At 41.0% G+C, this 18999-nt stretch overlaps 1 protein-coding gene across 3 annotated transcripts in view; it reads right to left on the bottom strand.

Annotated features, from left to right (window-relative positions):
- The window catches only part of trappc9 (trafficking protein particle complex subunit 9), a 107963-nt gene that overhangs the window by 35631 nt on the left and 53333 nt on the right, over window positions 1-18999 (bottom strand). For all 3 annotated transcript variants that reach the window (XM_061815205.1, XM_061815194.1, XM_061815213.1), the window contains 3 exons: window positions 16220-16362; window positions 10574-10684; window positions 1983-2135 (listed from right to left, as the gene is read on the bottom strand). In XM_061815205.1, coding sequence (XP_061671189.1) covers window positions 1983-2135; window positions 10574-10684; window positions 16220-16362 — 407 coding nt within the window. The remainder of the gene's footprint in view (window positions 1-1982; window positions 2136-10573; window positions 10685-16219; window positions 16363-18999) is intronic.

The raw sequence follows: 18999 nt of genomic DNA, 5'->3' as shown, positions 1-18999 counted from the left end.
TCTTTCAGACTGATAATCAATACAAATGTTTGATTTATTCGCTCTGCGCAGCTCTGTTCCAAATGTTCTATGGTGGCCGGGGACCGTTGCTTTAAATTACACAAACTAATGTTGGGTTATTACCGTTATTAGTGTTCACCTCAAAATGTCAAAGGCTGCTGGGAAATATGTTTCTGTAACCTGACTCCAGCGGGAGCAGCAAACTGATCGATAATGCACCAGAGCAAATATGCCTAATAGAGAGCAATTATCCAGATAATATAAAATGATAACCTGGCTGACATTTGGACAACATGAATAAACAATTCACAACAATTAACCTTTGAGAGTTGGCAATACAGCAGGCAAGAAATGCGGGAATCTTAATTAAAAAAATAATGGTGAAATAACGATATCACTTGAAAACTGAATATGCAGAATAAGTTCCTCAGGGCTCAGTTGTGGGACCACCAGAGTTCTAGCTTCATGGGTAGACTTGTAATAGGAACGTGATAATCTTTGTAATTTTGTGTAAAATACATCTAGAAAGTATTCAGAGCGCTTCACTTTTCCCACATTTTATTCGGTGCCAATTCAAACGTAGACCAGACCGACAACGTAGAGACGATGTGGTGATGTCGAACAATCACATTCTGAAAACCTCGGAGTAGTGGCTACCACATCTGCCTTGCAATTTTGAGGTTTTTGGTTTGAATCTGGCCTTCATTTGTGATGTTTGGATATTCCTTGTGTCGTTTTTACTCCCACATCGGAAAAATTGCTGAAATTTTCCTCTGATCTGAAGTGCAGTGTGAATGGTTGGTTTTCTTAGACCTTCCCTGAAATTAGCTGGCGACCAGTCAAGGGTGTAGTCCGTCTCTCCGTAAAAGACAGACAGGGTAGTCTCCCGCTGCCCTGCATCCCCTAATTAGGATAAGCACTCTACAAAAGTAACAGATGGCTTTTCAAAAAAAAACAAAAAACCATTTACTGGAAGATTGTGCCATCCAGAAAGTGACTTCTAGTGACTTTTCTGATCCCCCCTAATTTTATTTCCACCAACATCGTGAGGTCAAAAGTTTTCTCCTGACAACAAGATTAATTGCAAGTTGACCTTGATGTTATTTAGATAGTGAGAAATTGTGCTGTGCGACAAAAGCAATATTTCTTCAATTTTATCACGAACACAAGCACTGGCCTGATATTGAGTCTGCCGAATTCAATCTGTCCTCGGGGTCACATTATTTATGCAGTATCCACACTCAGAGTGAGACTGATATTGTATTCAGTTTTCAATAAGATGGGCAAAAGTTACCATAACTAAGATGACCTTTGAGCACCGGTGTCAAACTAAAGGCCGAGGGGCTGGATTTGTCCCCGACCATCACACATTCTATGTGGGCTACTAAAGCAAAAAAAAAATGAAAAAAATTAAAAAGTGCCTATTTTGTATTTCTTGCTAAATAGATTTTTTTCTTTTCATTTGGCAGGAAATTGCAATTTGTCTTCCTTTTAACTGGTTTTACAGCCCTCTGAGGGAAACTAAAAGGTGGCCCGCAACGAAAATGAGTTTGACAGCCTTGCTCGAGACAGACTACACTGTGTCAAAGTCTGTCTTAGAGGGGCTCAAAACATCGTCAGCATGCTTGAGCCCACGTTGGTGCGAGATTCAGATTGACACACTAGAACATCTCTTTTGCAGTGTCAAAGTGTCAAGCACGGAGCCCATAAGCTTTGCCATCTGTCAGTGCTGAGGAACAAGTTCCCTGCTGGCCAGAGGGCCTCCAGATGTAGAACCCAGATGTCTTTTATCACTCCTGTGACTGCCAACGCACACCAAGCACTCCCAATCTTCTCACCGCCTTAAAAAAAAAAAAAAAATACATCGCCTCCTCACGGACTGAGGTGGCTTAAGAGTGCTGAGGATGCTAAATAATGAACACAAACACTCGTTCCACGTGCTTTCTGTCTGGAAAGGTTCAGCCAGCGGAAAAAAGGATATGATGCTCCAGCAGATGCCCAGTTTACTGTTGATCTGGCAGCCCTGAGCATGCTGTCGCTCCTCCTCCAGCTGTCTGGGGTTAGCGAAGTGAATTGTCTCCTGGTTGGGCGCGGGCAGACTCTCAAAGTCAAACTTGTCAACCTGGATGGCCATCCTGTAGGAGAGAAACACAGAAAATTACGTCGTGTGCCGTGATGTTTAAGGGACTTTATTGCAAACCACCACAATGGGCAGAATGATGGGGATGGGGGGGTGGGGGGAAGAAATCCCTTGATGAGTCCAGGGATGCATCAAAGTGACATGGTGGAAAAGCTCTGCAATTATTGTCAGGGAGCCTTTGCAACAAAGCAGCAAAAATGAGATAATGACGGTTCAAAACAACAAGGGGGGGGGAAAAATGCTAAACTGGATGCAGGTCTTGCAGCAGAACAGAACAACACTTAAACAGTCACCTTTGAAGATTAGTGGCAGAAGGCTTATGTCAAAGACTGAAGTCCCATCAAATGAGTGCTGTTTTTTTTTTTTTTTTAGTCTTCAAACACATTACACACGCGAGGACTAAAAATACAAGGCAAAAGGACACCGTCTGGCACGGTGTGGGGGCTGCTGTTCGTTTTGGACAAGTAATTACCAAGAACGGCAGGACCACATTTACACTTCAAATAAGACCAAACGTTTAACATGAGGGAACTGAAAAGGTTTTTTTCCCCTTCCTGAAAAACTGCAGTAGTCAGATTTGGATATAAAAAGGTACACACGAGACAGGCATACATCATTTGGTCACTTTGTTGAGTGGTGACTTGTTTGAACACTTAAATTGTGGTTCAAATTGACCAGTTTTATAGGTCTATCCGTCCATCAACCAAGCCGCTTATCCTCACAAGGGTTGCGGGAGTACAGGAGGCTGAAACACTGATCCTCAGAACTGTGAGGGTGACACTCAAACCAAAGATCGATGAGAGCAAAATATTTAAAGTATATTGATATTAAATGTACATTTAAATAAGAATAGTTTGCTAGCTTTCTACATTGTATATTTAAAATTGATCAGCAAATACACTCCCTTTAATGTTAAATGAAATACTGTAATGATACTGATATTAGAATTTTTATTTAAAAAAAATGAAGTGTACTAAATATCAACGGAATATTTAATAGTGGAATTCCATTGTTTTCTTTTTTTTAAGTTTTGGGTGATTACACATGAGCCATAAATAATGGCGAATAAAGATACAGTATAGATAATGATAATCACACGTTGTGAGGGACGGTTTTCTTTCTTTCACCATCATGAGCCGACAATACTTATTACGACAAGAGAGAAGCACTCGACCAAATCAGTTTCCCGATATGATTTGCAGTCTTCTTCGGGATTCAGCCATCCAGAGACCAATCTAAAGAGTTCCGAGACTTTTAATAATAAAACTGTGTACTGAAGACGGGCCACAGAGAAACATCTCGGCACCGAACGCCACGGTCGATTTCACCTCCCCTCACCGACGACACCTTTTCATGAGCTTTTATTTCTATGACTGACGAAGCTATATGGGGGGGGGATTGGCTAGATGAGCCAGATTGAAGCACTTAGCATCTCGACAATCTGACAAAGACTTTGCACCGACGAAAGCCGCATTTGCATCAACTTTGTAATTTCATTTGTCTATGCATATAAATAGATAGTTCTATTTTCTTTTCGCTGCGCTCTCCGAGCTCAGTGTGTTTTTGAGCCCGCATCTCATTGGTATTTTCATGACTCCCAATGAGTTTTACGGCAAGAGAGAGGTGATTTGAGCCGGCTGAAGGCATTCATCAGCCGATCCAATTCAAAGATCATTATTCTGGCTATTTTGCGTTGATGAAATCCATTCAAGGCAGCACATGATTCACAGAAGCTTTTGTTTGCTGACAGTCCTTTTCAAGTCCAGAGATGTTACAACCTCACATTGTTGGGCAGGCACTCGGAGAGTTGCCGGGGTGAAATGTTAACAATGCGCGTCACACGTCGGCAGGGAGCGGCTGCTACATACGAATTGATGCGTGATCTTTTCTTTCCGAGATTAGTTTTTGAAGCAGCGCGGACACAAATGAAACCAATCCAAGAGGGGTGCCTTGAGATACGAGGCAATATTCTAGAGAGAGCCTTGTGTCCCAGTATGTACAGTTATTGTCACAATAAAAGCAATGTTTAAAAAATAAATAAAGTCCAAGCACACCTAAATAAAATAATATGGGACAAGCGATCAGTATATTAGTATCTATATTGGATGTACAACTCTGAAGCACATTTTGTTTGAACCCACCCATTTTCTGCATCAGTAAAATTGTAATATAGGCTGTGTTTTGCATTCCATTGATTATCCCTAATAGTGAGCAATTATCCAGATAACATTAAAATCACCTAGCTGACATTTGGACAACATGAATAAACAACACACTACACTTAACCTTTGAGAGTTTTGCCAATACAGCAAGCATGCAATGTGGGAATCTTAATTAAAAAAAATAATGGTGAAATAATGATATCACTTGATAACTGAATATGCAGAATTAGTTCTCCAGGGCTCAGTTGTGGGACCACCAGGTTTCTAGCTTTATGGGTAGACTTGTAATGGGAATGTGATAATCTTTGTCATTCCCATTCCCAAAATAAAAACAGTGGGAATGCCCAATTTTAGATTTGGGTTTTGGCTAATGAGGACTAGATTTATACTATACAGGTATAACCCATGTGAAAACCAGAGAACCGAAAGACAAAATGAAAGGGGGCATTTTTTTTTTGTGACCATCAGAGGAATAGAACTCGGAATAAACAGGGGACACTTTCCCCAGTGCCACTGAATCCATTTGAATGTTATTTGCAGCTTGTTATGAAAAAAAATACGGCTTAGATCATTCCCGAGAGAAGTTGCTCACCAAGTAACGTTCCAGATGATGCAGCCACACAATTATTTAGAAAACCACACACCTTGGGGGGGAAAAAAAAAAAGACCTCATACGTTACCAACACTGTGTCCGCTGAGTGTGACCCCTGACACTGTGCTTCTAATTACCGCCATCTCACGATAATTTGGCAGTGAGGCCGGTCTAATGGCGGAGATAACACCAGCCGAGAGGGTCGGTGGGAAGCGACCCGTTCCTAATTAAATGTTGTGTTGCCTTTCAACCGAAAGTACATGATGATTATGTCAAAGCATCCGGGCTCACTTTCATTTCTGAAATGCGACCGCTGCCAAGCTGAAGCCGCAGATGGCAAGGGAGCAACGCCGAACGACGACGCACTCTCCACAGAGTAGCGGAAATCGTCCTCGCCATCGCCGCAGGAAAATACAATGGATGAACAAAAAAATGTGTTTTTTTGTTTTTTTTTTTTAATTTAAAGTTGGAGGAAACTAATTCTTGATTCTTCTGACATGTTGGATTTTGTTAAGATGCCTGGGGAACTTTATTTGAAATTGGAAAACATTGCACAATGCCACTAAAAATAGAGCTGAGCTCAAGATGTGATCTGAGCATTGCTCATTTTAGATGATAATATTGAATACTGAGAGCGTATTTTCTTCCACATTGAATTCACGTGATAACCTTTCATCCTTTTTCACGAGAGGTCTTTATGTTATTACAGCATATGACTGCACAAAAAAAGAATTATTGACAATGTTTCCACTGCATGTGCTGCATGACAATAAAATGTATTTATTTTATGGGCGCCTGGGTTACTTTATTATTTATACTCGAATTCTTTTTTTTTTTTCCTCCCTCAGCCAAGCATCCGGGATTTTATTAAAACTCGTTTTAAATTGTAACAAAATGTTGTCACAATTGATGTTTCTAATTAAAATGAACAGTGACATGGTTCCACAGAGCAAACAGTCACATTTATATTTTAGGTGAAAATCAATGTAATTAATAGTTCATGGTTGCAATGACGCACCTTGATTCTTACCCACGCCTGCGCAGTATATCAATACAGCGACAAATTATGATGTGATATGGATTTTTACTTCCCGGCTTGATTTATTTCCTAACCTTGGATATCTTTTCACGAGAGGTCTTGACTACTTTATGTGACTACTACGTGCGACTGTATGCATGTCCCTGAATAGTATATGAGAAATGTATCAATCCTCACGCCGCCCAGCGCGGAACGGTATATGATTTCCAAGCAGCATTTCGCGACAACCTTTTTTGCATCTTTCTGAAGAGGCACCGAGGTGTTAGTGCCGCAGGGGAAGGAGCTGCGAGCTCGCAGAGTGTGCGTATGCATGTTTTCATTTTCAGGTTATTTTTAGCTCACGTGCAAGAGCTTAAGGGCGCAGATCCATGGAGGCCTATGCAGAGCCAGGCGAGAGCGAGGATCTATTTTTAGACTGCGGCTGACTCTGTGTAACCCTTTGTTTGCGGGGGCCCTCCCACCATCCAAGCCTCCCCCCCCCCCCATGCCTCACTCAATATGCTGAGCTGCATCCAAAACAAATCCTCACGGCCAATTACGGAACGCACCGGCGCGTCCAAGGAGGTTACTGTGCAGACAATCTTCTAATACGCCGACTGTCATTAAAAGTGAGGAGCGGCACACTATTACGAGGGCTGACAAGAGTGAGCTATTTCTGTTTGTGATGTTAAAAGCGAGAAGGTTTTTCCGGGGGTGGCTGGCATCGCGCACAAGTGAGAGGCTTGACAAGAGGTAAAGGGAGGCAATATCATGCAAGCAAGAAGAGCCACAGCTGGATTTCGAGCAGGGATCTTTTTTTTTTTTTTTCCTTAAAATAAACAGTGACAAATAATAAAGGTCTGATCTGCAACAATTGCTGAGACAATGGCTTTGCCGCAGGGTAGATCAAATCACAGGCGATTGGAAAAGTTCCTCCAGTGTATTCATCTTCATGAATATTTAAATTGAATGGCGAGAGGAAGCAATTGGCTGACGCACGCCGCACTACGTCAAATGACTGGTGTCAGTAATCTGTGACAGATGGGTTGAATCTAGGACTACAGTGTTCCCCTGCTATAGCACCATTCATTGTTTGTGCCTCGCCTATATCCCAGAGCAGCGAGAAAATATATGCCTGTATTCTCCGTTTGTATGTATTGTTACAGTTTGTTGATGTGAAGCGGGCTTGCTAATTATTTTTTTTATTATTTTTGTCAACCTGTTAGAACTACTGTAATGTGTATTTTTTTTTATGTTTTAAACACCATCCACTTCCCCTAAAACCTTAAATATGTGTGAATTATTCGTAAAAAGAGCAGTACGGAGCCTAGACTGTGCCTTTTTGTATTCAATTGGGTTTTTTCATGAATTTATTTGTTATGGAGAATTTTAAAGGCCTTTAAAGTGCTCATTGCATTTTACTGTACAGTATTTTTTTTTTAAAAAGAGAAAAAAAAAATTCTCCTGATGTTGAAGAACCTCCAGTAAACCTCATCTCAGTGACGCCAACGGGGGTACCACACACCTCCGGGGAAGATATTATCTCCCCAATATTTGCTGAGGAGAAAAACAGAAACTTCCGTCTAGCAAATATGACGGGGTTGGGAATTGTGAATCCCAGAGAGCTGCGCATCATGACTGTCGGCTCTAATCCTTGTCAGAAAACATTGCTCTCATAGCCCGTCCTCAGCATGCACAGGTAATTTTTTTTTTTTTTTTAATTGGACACAACACCGCATATTGTTGGTGTAGTGAGCATCTCATGAATTAAAATGAGTGTGAGCGAACGAGATGGAGCAAAGCAAATATTCTTGCAGGAAAAGCGTGGGGTGTGAGGGTGTGGGGACATTTATTCATGTCCAACTGGGACTTACTGAAGATAGGATAACTGACTGCAAATACATTATGTGCCTAGCAGCCACAAAGGGTGAAGGTAGTCACCATGGAAACAAGCGTTGTTTGAAAAGCCTATGCACCAAGTCTTGGCCACACCCATGTGCGCGCTGATCCGTCAGTGCTAAAAGCGAATGAGGAGTGAAACGGAAAGGAGAAAAGTGCTGCGGTTCACATCAAGTGGCCGGACCGACTACAAGAAGTAGATTTACAGAGGTGCCAATGGAGGACTCCGGTGTGACTCGGACAGATCGGTCAATACCTCGGTGGTACTGATGTAGTGATGATGATGTAAAGCAACATGGCAAATAAAAAGATGTTTCCAAAATTGTGTAATATAATAAAATAACTTCATGCAATATTTTAAATGTTATTGTTTGATTGATTAATAAGCTAAATGGATATGTACAGGTGCTAACATTTTTTACGATATTACTTATAGTAAAGCCACATACTTATATAGAAGATAAATTAAAACAAAATAAATAATGTTAATACATTATAATTATAATTATAAATATTAAGACAGCGCTGGAAAATACAGGTGACAAAAATGATCACTTTGGGTCCAGTTGGGACATTTTCACCTTGGGGTGAACACACTTTTGTTGCCAGGTTGTGTGTTGTTATTGCCCTTGGGGCAGTAAATTTGCAGTGACAGACTGAATAATTTGCACTGGAACAATGTGGCATTTCTTCACTGTTGTCTAATGAAAAGATAAAGAAAATAAATACTGAAGTAGTAGAACTTATTTTTGAGATATTGTGTATATTGAAAAAAAAAAAAAAAAAAAAATCAACGCTAATAGCGTTTCGTGACCACATGAGAGTAGAAAGATGCACAGAGATGTCTGACTATTTGCTGTTTCATGTTTTAAATTATAGCTTCACTCTATGACGTAGCTGTGGACTTTGGGGACAGCGGAAAAAAAACAAAAAACTGAGTGCCCGTATGCGTTCCTACGTCTCACTTCACTCACTTTCAAAGAGATAAAGAATTGGTCATAACAGCATTGCGCTCAATGACACAAAGATATGAAAGCTTGGACACATCTTGTGAAAATGTTGCCTTCAAAAGGCATATTAAAAAAAATGGATTTGAGAAAACGCAGTTTTTAGTCAAAAAATAGTCTCCAGTGCTCATTTCATATCAGTGTTAAGACTCTCTGTCTGAGTTGAAGTTGTTTTTAAACATGAATGCTTGACTCCCCCCATTCACACAATTAAGAAGCCCATGGATGATAGACAGAATCATTTTTCTGGCCTGTCAGGCTCAAAAGCCCTCCGTTAACATGTCCTGGATGACAAGACTCCAGAAAACATCTTGAGCCTGACATCTCATTCATCACCGAAGAGACGCAAAATATCAAATGTTACGGCAGTGCGACTTGTGGCGATAGGGACACGTCGGGAGGCATGAAGTCACGCGAGGCTCGCCAAGATGGGAGATCTGCGAGAGGATAATCTTATTTCTCTCGGTATTCAAAAATCCCGTGCCTTATCGTTTAGTGTTGGACCTAATTTTCTCCAAAAAAAAAACAACCCGTGTTTGTCAACATCCGACATGGAAGCACTCGTCATGAGAGTCGAAAACTATTGTTAATTAAAGACTTCAATAAATCACCATTCATCTCGGGGATCGGTGTTGAGTCCTGCCGTAAAAAAAGATGAGCAATTGAGGCACCTCCTCACCGCCAAAATGTAATTGCTTACACTAATACAGAGAACTTTTTTTTCCTTGTGGTGCATGCCAAAATGGTCGTTACAAGCGAGCCACCAGCACACCACCTTTCAAGTGAATTGAAAATGATGGCGTGTCGCTGATGCAATTTCAGCTGTTTAATAAACCCCATTTTTTTATGTGAATAGCAAACCATGATTAGGCGAGATTGCATTAGTAGTCTAAAATGCAATTTACAGAATATGGCATTTTCCACAGAGACACATTGTGTCACATCAACATCAGTCATACATTCTCTGAAATATGCGCTTGGGCCACTGATGATGTTCCTATGTCACATTCATTTACTGAGAGCTTTTATGAACGACAAAAAAAAAACATGACTACAAGTAGCCTGTGAGAGATTTTTCAGCAACAACAGACAGTCAAATAGAACTTTGAATATGATTCGAGGAATTCCATATACGCACAGTTGATGGGTATCTTCATTTCAGTTCTAAACAAACTCTCAGAGGGGGAAAAAAAATCCACAATACCCTTGCAGTGATGTTGAATTTGTTTATCACTAGGTATTTATTCAGTTTGATATCACGCTGACTTGACCATTTCTCCCGAGTAATTCCCCTTTCACAACATTCCAAACGCGTGGGAAAAGGCTTATGAGTCACAGTGTCTGCGCCTGTCCATTCGCGAGCGGACTGGAGAGAAAATACTGACAATGATCATAATTTGCCACTCTGATGTGCAACGACAGAGCTGGACAAGGGGGTGCAGGAGAAAAGCCAAAGTCGTTTATAGAAACATTTTCGGGTTAACGAAAGGCGCAATGCGAAACTATGGCCTTGATGAAAACTCGGGATAATCGCCTCGTTTCTTTTGCGCTCACAAAGTCGTAGGACCTGTTAATACTCTGATGAAACTGAAATGTAGAAGACCATTATGTACAGATAATTTCCCATAATCATAAACTTGCTGGTCGGGGAAGTATGTTTCCCATTTCTAGAAGTCCTTCAAAAACACATTTTTTTTCCCTGGAGATGTTTTCCCACTGGCCTGTTCGTCATTCTTTATTTACAACTCTTCTTACCTTTGGCACTCGCTGGCATGGAGAACCAGGTCCTGGTTGTTCTTGGCACTGACAGTGAGCTCGTGCTCTGTTGGGTTGAAGATGTCCAGTAGCAGATGACACTGGCGGGTGCTAGGAGAAGAAAAATAACCCCAAGAATACAGTCCATGAATATTAAGGCAAAGTACTTTATGCATTAAACACAATTTAAAAAAAAGGATAGCATTGAAAATAGTCAATGTGCTACTTGAATGCTCTCAGAGGAAGTGAGGGATATTTGGCTTTTGGGTGAAATTTCAAGATCAGCATAAAATGCACTATAATTTTTATAGGTCAATGTAATCTCTCAAAACATTTGAATGCACATCAATTGTTTGTTTCAGTACTTTTTGTAATAAAAAAAAAGAAGAAAAAAAGAGGCAAATGTCAAAACCCACAAAAGTTTTTTTTTTTTTTTTTTTAAATCCCTCGATCACCAGTAAACATCTTGGTTCAATTAGCATTGGTACTTAAATGTTCTTATAAAGTAGTCAAGACCTCTCAGTTAACAATTGACCAATAGTAACCCTCTATTGCAAGGCTTTTAAACATCTTGTAAACAGCAAGTTGCAACAAAGATACAAAGAGACTCACAGAAAGGCATCCAAGTGCACAACCTTGGGCATTTTCATGGACCAAATGGGAATTTTGTTATTCAGCCATTAGTACTGAAACATTGAAAAATGGGACAACTGCATTTGAAATTCTAGGGAAGTTTCAATTAAGTTTAAGTGCATTGCAACTACCCTGAAATTTTAGTGAGTAGTGGATGCATAACCAATAGGCTACATCATCGTTTTAATTGACAGACACACGTATGACTGAGAGCGGTTATGAAGCCAAGATGCCCCATCCATCAGTCATTGTCCCAACATCAAAAGGTGACGACGCTTTCAAAAGAGTGTGGAGTCCTGGTTGGAGCAGACAGACCATTCTTCAAAATCAGAGCCAGGCCAGGCCTGCTTTTTTTCCCCTATTAGAGAACATAACAGGGTCAAATTTCAGGGTCAAAGGAGACTCTACCGTCTTTTTAGCTAAGTGTGTATTTCCCCATCTGGTAATGAATAAATGAAAAGGAATTTTATCTCCAATCAAACTGATATTACTGTTGAGTGTTTGTTTTTTTTGTTGTTTTTCCCCTCAAAAGTGTGACACAACTTTGTAATATTTTATCAGTGAAAACTGCAATAGAATAACATGTTGCACTAAACAGTGGCATGCACGAAGTTAATAAAATATTTAATATACTTCCAGCTATGTCACCACGCTCAAATATAAAACTGCAGGCTAAGCCAAGAACCCCCAGTATGGATATTTTCATTCATTCTATCATCTCCACTGCATCTCCTGACAAGACACGATACGACAAGGCTTTAAGTGTCATGCAAATCATGATGTTAAGGAAGTAGAACACAGCAGAAGTATGAAAAAAATATGCTTGGTGTAAATTAAACATCCCATCACCACGTTTTGCTCTGAGGCTAAAACAAAACTCATTCCCAGCCTGATTCCTGTCTCTTCAATCGTCGGGTTAATGGAGGATTACTGTGCGTTTGCCCAAGTCGCTAATAAACTGCCACGGCAATTAAAAGAGCATATTTTTTTGGGGCTTAGCAATGTTTCTTTAATTGTCTTGTTGTCTACGTTGGCAGACGTGATTAACAGGCTGAGTGGAGTGAGCTACTGATTTATAGGCCGGGGCAGTAAGCTGGAACGATCAATCAGAGCCACCCGATAAGAAACACAGACTCATTGCTCTGGCAATGTCCAACCGAGATCAAGACGGGATCGAATCGCCAGACAATGTGGATTTCTGGATGCCAGTTTCACTTGAAATGAACAATAGTCTGAACCTAAAATAACATTCAAAAGCAGTCGAAAGTTTATTCACCACAGAGAAAATGGTGGCTCTACTTGAACGCCTCGTCCGGCATAATCTTATTAAGCATTCGGGTGAGCTACAACAGGGGGCGCATAGATTTGAGGTGGATAAATGATTCAAAACTGCCATTAGGGCCTTCCATTTTAATATCCGTAAAAATGTTTAAATTCTTCCTCTTCGCCAGGATGCGGGAGGAAGGGATGAAAGTAAAGCAAGCACCTGCTGCTCAAAGTAAACTGCAAATTTATCATATTACTATGCACTGCGTTATAAGTACACACACACACACACACACACACACACACAACACACACACACACACACACACCATACTAATAGGGGAAAAAATTATATGCACCAGCACTGCTGTGTGGATGAATTCTATATATGTAGGAGAAATTATATTTCAAGCACGAAGCCGTGGCCACAGAAGATGACCTTTACTTGTGATTATTTCAGGTACAGCAGCAAGTGTGTCAGAGGGGAAAGAAAAAGAAAGTTAATGAATGCCACTGTCTATTTCACAGATTTCTGCCACGGGAACAAATGAAGCCCGAGCTCAACATATTGGGAATATTGGGTGGAAGAGGACACTGAAGTGTTTCCAAAGCTGGCACCAACCATTCAATCACGAGATGGGGTAAATATTGAAGGCCCAGGTCAGTCAATAAATGTAAAAAAGGAAACAATGTGGAAGTGGGTGGGCTGTGAGGTGGCAGTAGGTGGATAGGAAAGGACAAAAAGGATGAGCTTGATCAATGATTCTGGGCCACCTGCAGTAGGTAAAGTGTCCAAATAAGGGCATTCTCTTTAACTCATGCACTCTTCTAAAGAATTCTTGGAAACGTATTTAAAAAAAATAAATAAATACTTGACATGGTGGTGATATGACCAGGGCATAATGCGCTACATGAACACCGATTAACTCGACCTAATACTCAGACCAACGAAATGAAACTGGATCATTTCTCGCAGCACATTTGACGCCCTCCAAACAGCGGTAGCGGGCGTACATCACACTATGGCTAGACGAATGAACTATAGTGCTTGGTGGGGATAAATAATCAATGCGGTATATCACCAACAGTAAACCGCAGGACCTCAATCACCTGTTAGCGACAGAACAACAAGTGTTGCTGCTGAGAATGACATCAGCCTCCATCAAATCCCGGGTGAGTCTTGCCTCTCCGCATTGGATATAACACATTTTATTATGAGAGCACAGCACATACCAAATTGCTTTTTTTTTCCTCCCCCCCCCCATGTACACCTTCAAGTATGGATCACCGCGTATTTCCCACATGCTGTTTCATGGCCACTTCATTGAACAGATGTGACACCTTTTAATACCGCCAAGGCCCCCGAATGGCGAGTCAAAGGAAAATTACAAAATGGCGTCACTCCCCTGCACAGGGAAAGGTCAAAGTACCGGGAGCCAAGTAGGAGAAAACTGCTGTTTAAATGATATAGAAGCCACTAAATCGAATTTATGGAGGTGTATTTTTGTGTATTAGACAGAGAAAGAGTTCGGGGGGAGAGTCAAATGTGCTGACTAAATGTTGATGTGAGAAAAGTAGGTGAGACAAAGATAGAGCACTGTGGGAGGAAAGTGATGGCGTAGGCATAAAATAAGACGCCTGAAAATGTACACGGAGCAAAGAAAGCCAAACCAATTCGAAGTAATTTCGAGGGACAAAAATCACGAGAATGCTCATTGTGAAATAATTTACAGGAATGTCAAAATACTGGACGAAATATTAAAACATTTTAGTAGACAAAAAGGTGGGTTTTTTTTGTTTTTATGCTGTGTTTTGGAGCCATTTTGGATATTCTGTCATTTTACGCTTTATAAATTAGGTGGTTTTGTAAGTTGAAAGTCAAAAGCAGAGTTCAAAAGTAGACGAGGATGTGGAGGTGGGAGGACGGGAAAAGGTAACGCGATGGAGTAGACGGTAAGATGAAAGTGGTGACAGACTGAAAGTAAAGGTGAGGGGGAAAGAAGTGGGGTCCACAATCCAAGAAAAAAAAAAGAAGCTTGTGCAATGCTAGTACAAAGTAATAAATGAGATGCGAAATATTAGGGACTCTCATCACAGAACAGTTTAATAACAGAAGGGTGGTTGGTCCACAAAGTTTTCAATCTGCTAGTATGGTCTGCAATATTTACATTTTCATCATTAGTGCTACTATTGTAATATGATAAAATACTTCAATCTTTATCATTGCATACCCCAGAAATACTTTCAATTGAATTTCTTTGTATTGTAATCTATAGATTGCTGTGTTTGAATATGCTAGAGAATATGTTGATTTTATATGGAATGGCAATGTTAAATATGTTCAAAGGCAATAGCATACACTGGACAATTTCAAAATGACTTTTAAACCCGAGGAATGAGGGGAAAAAAAAAAAAGAGAAAGTTGAAGAGAATTTAAAAAAAAAATGTAACCATTAGTTTTCTTCAAAATCCTACTATTATCAAAACCTCCCCATTTACTCTATTTGACTCATTACTAATGTGCCAACGAATGCAGCATTGGATTATTAAAATGAAGCTCCCACCTGCAGGAAGCCTCATGTGTTTAAAGTCTCTTCATTTTGACACAATTTAAATGTTTTGCATCTTCAAATCATCAGATTAAGCAGATAGCGCTCGCGACGATACCAAGAAGGTAAGAGGGCGACAATAGAGCCAGCCGGCCGAGCGGCATAGACTATCTATCAACGCTGACCCAAAGACGGATGGCGTACGCTGTGGGTATTATTACAGGTAATGGTTCATCTCAAGTGGTCATTACCATGAGCGGGGCCCTTGCAAGGTTTCGGAGCGAGTGGGGTGGAGGAGCTGAAAAGTCAAGCCAGACCAGACGCGCAGAATTTGGATGCTTTCGAGGAGGCTGACGTGGAATCTAACATAATGCAAGTATTTGATACACATCCTGTTTCCTTTCCTTTTTTTTTTTTTTTTTTCTCATAACTGCTTATTAATGGCACAAGCCTCTAACCGCAGTGGAACCGTGCCATTGCCGGCCGATACGGACCCGGCCCTTCCGCAAACAGTAAAAAGAAAATTCACACTCACTTATTGCAAAAACAATGTCAGTTGCAGTAAGAAAACCACACTGCGAAAGGCAGCATCGTGCTATAGCGCATCAGTAGAGTAGTAATAGTAATAGTAAAAGCGAGGTTGACAGTTTAACTGGTCACTGCATTGTGGTTGCAAACGATTCTTGTCATTTTAAATGTGACAAATTACGTGGGAGAGCTTCAGCTCTCTGTTTTGTCTTTGTAACTACAAAAGCGCCTGAACATTTACAATTAGACTGACTAGATTTGGGAAGGGAACAAAAAAAAGAAAATCTTGAAAAAAAACACCGGACCACATGGTTAAAAACTAAATGTTTGAGGCATCTCAGAACCAGTCTGACTTGGGAAAATAACCTGTACGACTTTTGATTCCGATTATGTGTTGAGTAAATTTGGGATTGAATAATAAAAATACCATAAGAGATCGCTTCAAAGATATGTGACAGTATTTGGAAAAAGAATTTACACATCATGAATGTCTGCATAGGGAGTGTAACTCATGATTGTTAAGGGAATTTGTCGCTCATTATTCCAAATCCCACTGGTTTCCTTTCCATTTGCTCTTTGCTATTGTAAGTCTAGCAGTTTATTGATCAAAAACCAAAGTGATGAACTGAGCTGACACTGAAAACGAGAATCTATTGAAATTTCCTGGTACCTGGTAGCGGGAAGGGTGCTAACTCTGGTGAAGAACATCGACGGTTCCACGTCAACGTGGACTCCGACGGACAGCTCCCTGTAGTAGCCCTCCACTTTGCCGCCCCCCCCGGAGTACTTGAAGTTAAGGACTGCCTCTAAAGTCTGGAAAAAAAAAAAACAAAAAAAAGAGAACACGAAACTAAGAAATGTGACAAAAAAAATAGTAGTGACTGCTCCAACGAATTTCAGCACAGAGCGACTCTGTGTAATGTCAGATCAGATGCATGCGTTGTGTTTTGCTTTTCTATTAGCCCAACTGTTGCTGCTTTTAAGACAGACGCATCAAAAGCCATTACTGTAAAAATAATAAATGCACTGCCGCAGAGCTATTGTGCCATTTAATGAAATGGAAGTGCACGATCGCGGCGAGACCGCCTCAAGCGGCGAGACCGCCTCAAGCGGCGAAGCCGGGGCTACGGATGGTATATCAAAGTGAGGATTTGGACTCAACGTGGCTCCCCAAACTAAGAGATGGAGGGGTTTGGGTGGGAACTGCTGGCTTGGCTTTATAGCGAACGCACAAAGTCATCTGTCGAGAGGAAGGAAGAGCATTTACGCAGCCAAGTGGGCAAATGATGGGGAAATTAAAAGTGGCAGTTTATGGCGAGGGGAGCGCGAGCTGACTCAGGTAATGGGCTCAAGTGAAGCAAAAGGAGCATCCAAGGTTCTGGTTTTCTTCACACAGAGCATACATCAACCCCTGCACAAACTGCTGATTGAGGCACTGGCTTGTCTCTACGTCGGGAAAATTTCCCCTCCCGAATCTTTCCCTCTATTACAAAGTACAATCATTTAATGCTTGCTGGCTCGGTTTTTACCAATTAGAAAAGAAGGAAAAAGATACAGAGAGACGAGAAGAATATTTTCTGGTTATCCTCAGACCATGTTAAAATATAAAAAAAACACTATCACACTGATGAACTTTTTGTTTTTTCCTGAATAACTGTCGTGACTAATTTTTAATCAATGTTTCCAAGTGCAGTGCGCTTTTAAGGTGAAATATTTGTGGCATATTTTCATCGTACCAACCGGTGCAAATTAATCTCTCTTTTGCCAGCACTTCACTTGCCTTGGCTGTTGTTTCCGGGCCAAAAGTTCTATTTACACCCGCAAAAAGCTAGCAAAGCTGAACCCAAGTGATGACTTCTGTTTATCTCCCCGCAGCCCCATTCAAAAACCACAAACAGTGCCGAGCAGCCAGATTCAAATAGCCCAAACCTATCTGTCTCTGAAATCTTTAATAACAATACGGTTTCAGAACCACATTTTAACACTATTTGCACTGGGGCAGAGAAAACTGGCTGCGCTGATAACGGCCTGCAAATATTTCATGGGGTGAAACAGAAAGTGTTTGTCAATTTGACACCAGCGTCGGTGCCAATGTGTTTCCCAATACTTTTTATCGAAAATTTTTGCACAGGGATGGAAGTAAGAGTATAATTTGCAGGCAGCGGGCGACGGAAGCGGCGTGATCCCGCGGCTGCCCGTACGGCACTAATGGCCTCAGCGTGAGTCTCCAGAGGAGGACCGATTGTCTCGGAGACGCCGGCAAACACGGATTCCCGTATCCCTTTTGCCGACTGCGACAGACGTACAGTTTCTCGTCTGCTCAAACCTCCTCCCCCGATCTCTTGCTGTCAGTTCTCCAGCGCTTCGGGAACCCTTTTTCAATCACACCGGACTGACAAATGCCTCGACAGTAATAAGCTGACAAGAGCTCAGAGGGAAGGTGTCGCAGGGCAAAGCCCAATCAAACGGGTCAGAGAGATTAGGATAACAATTTGTTTGGCGCAATCCCGCCTATAATACGTTTTTACCACAACTGCATATCTCATTCATGAATCATTCATTCATTCACAATTCATGAATCCCTAATCAGTCTAATTCATTGTAGTGAGCCTTCAAATACAAAAATAGTTAATTGTTTACTATTTGTGAGTTATATGGATGGCACTTTGTATTCCAAACTCCTCTTTCATTACCCCCCAAAACGACATACAGGTGATCTTATTTTTGGGAAAAAAAATTGTCCTGGAAATGCATGTTAATAACTTCCACTATCGACCCAAGCTTAACTTAGCTTCTCCCCAAAATACAAAGCTCTTCACTCATACTGAATTTCTAAATGTCCTTCCAGAGACCCCTAAGTGGTGCCATTTCCCGTTCATTAATGACCAAATTCTTTTAGAGGGGCTACAAAATTTAAATGGAAAGAAAAGTACTGCATTAAATTGGACAAAAACTAAGCAGTACGGCAACAGGTTATCGAGGACTAACAGAACTTGTCTCCATTAAGTGATATAATGCTCACAAAAAGCCAAACAACATAGAGCTGTAATCGCTGCATGTGGCAGTTTGAAGTGAGCGCTTGCCAAATTAGCCATCAAAATAAAAGCCAACTTGATCTTTGCTTGCGAGTGCTGTCATACATCACCGGCGCCCATAAATACCGATGACTTCTCAGGGACTGTGCTGATGTAAGAGGGTCTGACACCAAAAAATGACAAGTGCACCGTGAGTCTGAAGAACCCACACTTCCAGTTTGTCTTGCCTGAGGAGGTAACGAACCATCTTGATGGGAATCTGCGTAATGGTGAAAAGGGGGAAAAAAATTCTGTGACGGCATTAAGGTGCAGCTTGGACTGCCAAAAAAATACAGCCCAATCAAGGAAATGCAAGCTTTAGAGGAACACGTGCTGTCCTCTTTATCTCTCGTGTACTGTTTGGAGATTTCCTTGT

The sequence above is a fragment of the Syngnathoides biaculeatus genome, chromosome 1 (genome assembly GCF_019802595.1).
Source record: "Syngnathoides biaculeatus isolate LvHL_M chromosome 1, ASM1980259v1, whole genome shotgun sequence".
Taxonomy (NCBI): Eukaryota; Metazoa; Chordata; class Actinopteri; order Syngnathiformes; family Syngnathidae; genus Syngnathoides; species Syngnathoides biaculeatus.
The sequence above is the reverse complement of the archived record's forward strand: the minus strand, read 5'-3'. Positions and strand labels throughout refer to the sequence as shown.